This window comes from Humulus lupulus, chromosome 2, assembly GCF_963169125.1.
Source record: "Humulus lupulus chromosome 2, drHumLupu1.1, whole genome shotgun sequence".
Lineage (NCBI taxonomy): Eukaryota > Viridiplantae > Streptophyta > Magnoliopsida > Rosales > Cannabaceae > Humulus > Humulus lupulus.
The window spans coordinates 33,647,023-33,654,451 of NC_084794.1; the positions used below are offsets into that span (position 1 = coordinate 33,647,023).

General features: G+C 36.7%; 1 protein-coding gene across 3 annotated transcripts; it reads right to left on the reverse strand.

Annotated features, from left to right (window-relative positions):
• Positions 1-279: 279 nt before the first annotated feature.
• LOC133817644 (G-type lectin S-receptor-like serine/threonine-protein kinase At4g03230) lies at positions 280-3,870 on the reverse strand. Of its 3 annotated transcripts, none has more exons than XM_062250221.1 (7): positions 2,345-3,867; positions 2,100-2,228; positions 1,773-1,975; positions 1,456-1,666; positions 1,108-1,345; positions 833-920; positions 280-733 (listed from the first exon to the last, which is right to left on the reverse strand). In XM_062250221.1, exons 1-7 carry the CDS (start codon positions 3,633-3,635, stop codon positions 434-436), a joined length of 2,460 nt encoding a protein of 819 aa, XP_062106205.1. In that variant the 5' UTR covers positions 3,636-3,867; the 3' UTR covers positions 280-433. The 3 variants fall into 3 exon arrangements, 2 of the variants coding, with proteins under 2 accessions (XP_062106205.1, XP_062106206.1); XR_009885617.1 differs by having other exon boundaries at positions 719-733; positions 833-900; positions 2,345-3,870; XM_062250222.1 differs by lacking the exon at positions 833-920 and having other exon boundaries at positions 500-733.
• Between the last annotated feature and the right edge of the window lie 3,559 nt (positions 3,871-7,429).

Consider the following 7,429-nt stretch of genomic DNA (forward strand, 5'->3'; position numbering starts at 1 on the left):
AGGAATCTATTTATGGTAGTTTTAATAATTAAGGGGATTTTTAACAACTAAAAGTTTTTGAAAGACACGATTCGACATTAATAATTGTTTGGTGGCAAAAATCCTATTATTATTTTATTCTGAAAGAAAATGAGCACCATACTTTCTTCTCCTAAATTAAAACTTGATTTACCAACCCTTTCTGAACAAGTGAACAAGTATACATTCAATATAAAAATAACTATTCAAATATTTATGTATATATATAAAAATAACAAGATATATGCACCAATAACTAAGTTTGGTAAACATGTCTAGTTTAAATAAATTTGAAGTTGACAAAAACTAACAATATAAATAAAAGGGAGGGACAAATTGTTATTATTTTGCAAATAATTGAGAATAAGAGGCGAATGATTTGAATATTTTGTTTGTGTGATATGAATTGTAGTACTTATCGGCCTTGTCCTAAGGTAGCTGTTAACTCGTTAACTGATAATGGTTTACTAGAAGAGGCAGAGGAAGAATGAGATTTCCACGCAACAAAGGCCGGTTGTTTAGGATTTGATAGGCTTGCTGTTTCATTCCCAAGCATAAACAACACGTTTGGCATGGTGGGACGATCACTTGGGTCCTCTTGTATGCACAACAGCCCCACATTGACACACCTCATGAATTCATTTACATTGCAACTCTCACTTAATGTTGCATCCATTAGATCCAACGCCTTGTTATCTTTCCACAATTTCCATGCCTACAAACAAATGTTGAGGAAGATGATTCAGATAATGATCCAAAAGAAAACAAAAATATAAATGCGAGAAAGAGCACCATTATACGTATCAACACTCACATATCCTAGAAGGTTTAAGGCTTGTCCTGATTTGTGAAAACTTGTATTTCTTTTTCCACTTACGATTTCTAGAAGCATGACACCAAAACTGAAAACGTCGGATTTAATTGAGAAAAACCTATCTAACGCATATTCCGGAGACATATAACCATTGTGCATACATAAAAACAATTTAGTTTTATATTTATAAATATAAATATAAATATACGATTGATCAGTTGAACATAAAATCTTATTGATAGAGACTTAACATTAGGATCTTATACAAAACTTACTATGTTCCTACTACTCTTCCTGTGGTCGCTTCAGTTTGTTTTCCCCCAAAAATCCTTGCCAGGCCAAAGTCAGAAATTTTTGGGTTCATCTCTACATCTAATAGAACATTACTTGTTTTCAAATCTCTATGAATAATCCTTAATCTTGAGTCATGGTGGAGGTAAAGAAGACCTTTTGCGATTCCCAGAATGATGTCAAAGCGTAACTGCCAGTTCAACAACACGCATAGTGTTCCATCTTGCAAGATTTACATTTCAAATTTATCTTAATACTACATTATTATTATTAAGATAAGTATAACAAGAGAGCTTAAAATTTGCTTGAATAATTCACATTGATAAGCTTACCGAATATGAATGTGTCCAAGCTTTTGTTGGGCATGTATTCATACAACAACAATTTTTCTTCTGCTTCAACACAATAGCCCAAAAGTCTAACAAGGTTCCGATGTTGAAGTTTTGCAATCAACATAACTTCATTCTTAAATTCCTCTAAACCTTGTCCTGAGGCACTTGAGAGCCTCTTTATAGCAATTTCTTGACCGCCTTGAAATTTCCCCTGTCGGAGTTCCATGCAAAGATAATAATCCAATTATAGTTAATAAAGATAATTGAGAAATGAGACTTAAATGAGTACTTGGATGATGACGATGAGCATTAATTACCTTATAAACTGGGCCAAAACCTCCTTGTCCAAGTTTGTTTGTGTCTGAAAAGTTATCAGTAGCTACTAGAATACTTTCCAAAACAACAAAGGGCACATCTATACCTTCTCTTTCATCTTCTCTGAACTGGCCTGACCTTATAAAGTTGGCAATTTGTTTCTCAGTATCATATAAGGGAACTGTTTGGATTTTCATTTCGTTCCCTGTTTTAAAACATCACTTGAAGTTAGTCACTAGATAATTACTAGAAAAAACCCAAAAGATTTTGATTTGGTGTCTGAAGTTGAGAGCACGTGAGAGGATTTGCAGTCTAATGATTAGTATTACCTTGATTCTTGGTCCGTTTTTTTCTTCTCTGATAATAAACGGAACAAGCAATGCTTGAGATAAGCATTGCAGCGGCTACAAGTCCCAGGATGACATAGAACTTCTTAGACTTCCAAAATTCGCTGGCTTCTGTAATATAAATATAAGCAGTACAAGAGAGATTAGAATGATGGATGGAATTTTTATGATGATATAGATGAGAAAAGATCCAGCAAAGTTGAAAAGGTTGGTCTTCCAGCCCTTACTGTTTTTATGATCTTGAAACTCAGAAGCTGCAAGTCGAATGAAGAGACTTTTACTGTTGCTGTCATTAACAGTGAGTTCATTCAAATTTAAGAGATCTTCTGTCCAAAATGAACAACCACTTCTGTTGTGGGCATAAGCGATGCATGAGCACATACGTGAACATGTCGATGCACAGTCTTGGATGGTCCCTTCTCGTAAAGATTGATTATTTTTCGGCAGTGTAATATAAGCTATTTCAAGAAATTCGTCTCCCCCAACATTGTCGTCACTGTCATTACGACAATGCAATTCAGTATTTCTAATACATCCGTTGGAATATTCCTTCAAATCCCATTCACTCTGAAACTTTGGCTTGAACCCCGTTGAACAGCGGCAGAAGGGTGATGATTTCTCATTGCAGAGGCTATATGCTCCACAAAATGCATAAACTTCACACTGTTGTATCGGTAGAGACCCAAGGAGATTCCACTTCTTAGATGCAGAATGCCAGTCGAATATCTTAACCTGCCCAGAAACATCGAGGAATGATCGATGTATCATTGTTATGTTTTTAACAGAATATGAAACATAGGTTTCATTTTCATTCGATTCAAACCTTAAATTGTACATATCTTGAATTCTGCTAGAGACTGAACTAAATTTATGCCCGATCCAAGGTCCACTAGTCCAATATCTTATGGACCTATTCCAGAGTAGGATATAGGAGTTGTCAGTTTCGTCTAGCTGAAGAGAATAGAGGCCAGGGGAAGGGTCTGTGGAATTCTTCCATGAAGTGAGAACTTGGTGGGTTTTGGTTATTTTGTTGTATCCAATTTTATAACCTGGTACAAAGGTGTGGAAAGGATAATCAAAACTTTGCCATAAATTGTTTGACGGATTGGAAATATCAATTAAGGCCAGGTTTCCATCATCCTTAAGTACTACTTGAACAGATGAGTTAGTGGATTTCACATTTGTTGACCAAATTGGAGCTTCTGCCTCATTGAAAAGAACTAAATTGCCATGTGAGAGTCTTAGCTGCGACTGGTAAGAGACTGGTTTTTCTCTGTTTGCTATCCAAATTACACTCCGGGAAGGATCCACTTGGTACCATATGCCTACATAGAAGTTTTCGGTGAGACCTGGGCTAAAGAATCCAAGCACAAACACCCCACCTGCAGAGACAATGGTTGAAAACCCACTCAAGGTTTGGTTTGCAGAGATGGTATCACCTCCTGTTCCTAGTGAGAAATTGGTTGTGACAAACAGACAGAAGAGCTGAATCACTAGAATCACGGCTAGATTGGACATGGTATCTATCACTGAACAAGATGTTGAAGAAAAGCAATATGTGATCTTGTTGCACTAGTCACCCCAAAAGTGCTGTTGTTGAGTCTCTGATCGCTTCCATATCAAGGCAGGACACCATGGAAAAGTCTGCTCTGGCTAACACACAAGCCGCCTAAAGATTGTCATCTTCTAAATGTGGAATATAGTTGTCAAACTTGACGTTTTAACTCTCTTTCAATCAACATTATGTGAGATAGAGGATGCTCGTATAAATTTTGAAGTTGTGAATGTCATTAGAAACAGTCAATAATATAATTGTATAACGGGAAAGGCTTGATAAGTCCTCCAAGATGTTTGTTATATAAACAATGCAAGTGGAATTATTATTGTTTTTTTCATTTACTATTTAATTTTCAAACTTAAACAAATAAATTATATACTCTATTAGAGAATGTAATTCATTCATACTTGATATCTTCATTTGTCGTAAGGCGGGTGGTCCTGCTCTCACTTTTATGTTATAAAATAGGTAAGAATATTCTCTTATTGTGTACTAGAGGTCTCCCATATGATGTACTACTTTGCATAAGCGAAATTTCACTATTCATACTTAATAATACCTAATATTACCAAAAAATCCTAGCACTATTAATCTTTTCAATTTGATGTTAAACATTTCTCTCATACCCAAAATACTCCTCCCATTATATCAAGAATCCTAAAACATTATCTTCCTACCTCTTCTCTCATTCTCCATCTCTCTCTTTCATTCTCACGAAATCCTTCCCAAAACCTACAGATTTGTATGATTTTCTGGTCGAAATCGTTGTTAGTCATCTCCATTGTCTCTGTAACGTCGCCAATATCAAAGGCAACATCCATTTTGAGGGTTTTTGAAGGAGAAAAACCATGGGTAAAAATATTGACTCATTTTATCTGTTGGGTATTGTTTATTTACATTTCAAACAGATCTAACCCTATATTAGTGTGTGTTTTTTTTTTGGGTTTTTTAGAGAGAATTCACGATTTGCGTTTTTTTTGGTTTTCTGCAATTTTTTTGCTTGATAGGAGCTCGTTAAACGGTTCGATAGAGGCTCAATAGCATGTAGACGAAGGTTGTTTTATGTGCTTGATAAGGATTCGATAAGGGCTCGATGGAAACTCGATAAGGGTTCGATAAGGGCTCGATGGAAACTCCATAAGGGTTCGATTAGACCATAGAATATTTGGTCTAGCTGTTTTATCGATATGTGCTCAATAGGGTTCGATGAAGGTTTTGATTAGGTTTTATGTTCGGTTTAAGAACTTTTAGCTTGATACAAACTCAATAAGAACTCGACGAGGGCTCGATGGTAACTCAATAGAGTTCGATTGAAGCTTGACAAAGCTCGATAATATTCTTTTTTTTCATGAATTTCTGAAAAATTGACAGTTTTTTTTGTACAATTTCAATGTTTTCTTTTCCAACACAGGTGCCATTGTCTATGTTTTTGTATCCTACAATGGTGTTTGAGAATTACGAGGGAATAAGTGGATTTTCAAGGACCCTAAATGCATGGTGATACCGAAGGAGGATTCTGTTACGTACTTGCCACTTCTTGACATATTGCACAAGGAACTAAAAGTTGATAAACAGATGTATGAGTTGAAATTGGAGATTCCTTACACATGTGGCGACCAACTGTTTACACCCATTCATGTTGAAAGTGATCTTGGTGTCCGTGCATTCTTAGGAGTAACATCTAAAGAAAGGTTAGCCTTGTGTGTCACTCCTGTTAAAAAGATTGTCATTGCAGATCCATATTCCACTCCCAGATCTGAGGGAGGAGCCAGTACTTTAGGATGTCCTATTGGTGACCTGAGGGACAACCAGTATGAGTACAACCCCTATGTGAATGACGATCCAGTAGCTGAACATAATGAGGACTCATGATACGATTCAGAGGCATATAATAGTGCAAAAGTGTCGATTGACATGTTTGATAATTTTCAAGTCGAACAAGTACAAGAACAGCCAGTACGTCCTATTGCATGGGCGAACCCAACAAGTCAAGGACGTCAAACACCCGACACCAGCTCTAGTTTTCCTAGTGGAACAAAATATAACAATACAAGGAACATTCCAATATGTTCAACAAAAGATCACAGAAAATGGAGTGCTCCCATGTTGACAAAATAAGATATCATGGATTCTAGTCGATTTGAAACACCCTCATCTGGTGTATCGTTGGGAGAACTACACCTTGGGAATACTTTTGAGAAAAAGATGGAATTGAAAACCAAAGCGGCTTTCTAAGTAATAAAGAATAATTTTGAGTTTCTAGTTAAGAAGTCTGGTACTGATGTGTTGTATATCACCTGCAAGAATCCTGATTGTGATTAGAGAATAAGGGGGAAAAAATTAGTGCGATCGGAGATGTTTGAGATCGATGTTTATAATAGTATACATACTTGCTCACTAGAATTGCGATAGAAAGACCACCGTCAAGCAACACCTTGGGTCATTGGGCACCTCATCAAGAACAAATATGCTACTGATGGCACTAGCTACCCATCAAACAACATAAAGGAGGATATGAAGAATAATATTGGGATTGATATGAAGGCTTGGAGATGCTGAGAGAAGGCACTCGGTTGTGTCAGTGGGACACCTGAAGAATTGTACTCCAAGTTACCTTCTTACTCGTACATGCTACAGCAAAAGAATCCAAGTACAATAACTGATTTTGTCACAAATGATGTAACGACCCAAAATCACTAATATGACTTAAGGGCCTTGATTAGTGTGTTGGGAGGGCATAATTGGTTTATGTGTGAATTTATTGATTTAATGCATGATTATATGATAAGCATGCTTGTATGATTATATGAATGTAAATGTGGTTATATACTTTAAATTGTGAGAACCACATTATTATGTGGGTAAATCCGCAGCAAGCGACTTGAGGCGATCCTAGGGAGCTAGATAGCGGGAAAGTCACAATGGGGCTTAATATTTGACTTTGGACAAGTCAATGGGTATTTCAGGTATCAGACGGTTATTTAGATTACCGGGTTATGAAAATAAATAATTGGAGATATATTTGAGGTTAGGAAGTCTAGGTGGGAATATTGGGGAATTTTACCATTTTTCCCTCTGGGACATTTCCGGTACCCCGAGCCTTGGGATTAACTTAATTGCTTAAGGATAGACTTAAGAAATTTTAGAAAGATCTGGAATATAGCAAACCAACCCTCTCCTTCCTTCTCCCTTTCTCTCCCAAGGAGAAACACAGAAAATTACAGGTCTTAGCTGGAATTCAGAGGATTAAAGCTAGGATTTAGAGGATTAGCTCAAGGATTAACAAAGGAATTCAACCAGGACTAAGGTAAGGATTGATTCGCACTTTCTGTTGTTGAAATTCTGTGATTTTGGTTGTGTTCTAAGTAGTTTTTGGGTTTTGGATTTGAAGATTAAATTGAAGCTAGAACCTTGGAAGTTAGCTCAAAAATCTCTTGGAGGATTGATTCTGCAGTTAAGGTAAGCTCGAATTTGCGGTTTAATGGCTGAATTTTGGTGTTTCCATGGCTGGTTTTTGTGTTCTTGAGTTAATAAGTTTCAGAGATTGAAGTGGGTTCTTGATGGGTTTCTAGTCTAGCTTTCAGCTGGGTTGTGTTGCTGGAATAATGTGGAAAGTCTTTGGATAGTTGAGTTGTGGAATTGGGGTAGTTTTGGATGAGTTTGAGTGAGGTTTGCGAGTAAAAAATGGAGGTTTTTCTGGGTTCGAAGGGGTCGGGCCGCGGCATAGTTCTTGGTGAGTCGCGACCCTTTGAAG

Bases quoted from the DNA above. Each gene is read 5' to 3' on its own strand.
- LOC133817644 (XM_062250221.1), bottom strand. From the start codon at position 3,635: ATGTCCAATCTAGCCGTGATTCTAGTGATTCAGCTCTTCTGTCTGTTT. The intron at 2,229-2,344 runs GTAAGGGCTGGA...TTTATATTACAG, and splicing joins GTTTCAAGATCATAAAAACA to AAGCCAGCGAATTTTGGAAG. The intron at 1,976-2,099 runs GTAATACTAATC...GTTTTAAAACAG, and splicing joins AAAACGGACCAAGAATCAAG to GGAACGAAATGAAAATCCAA.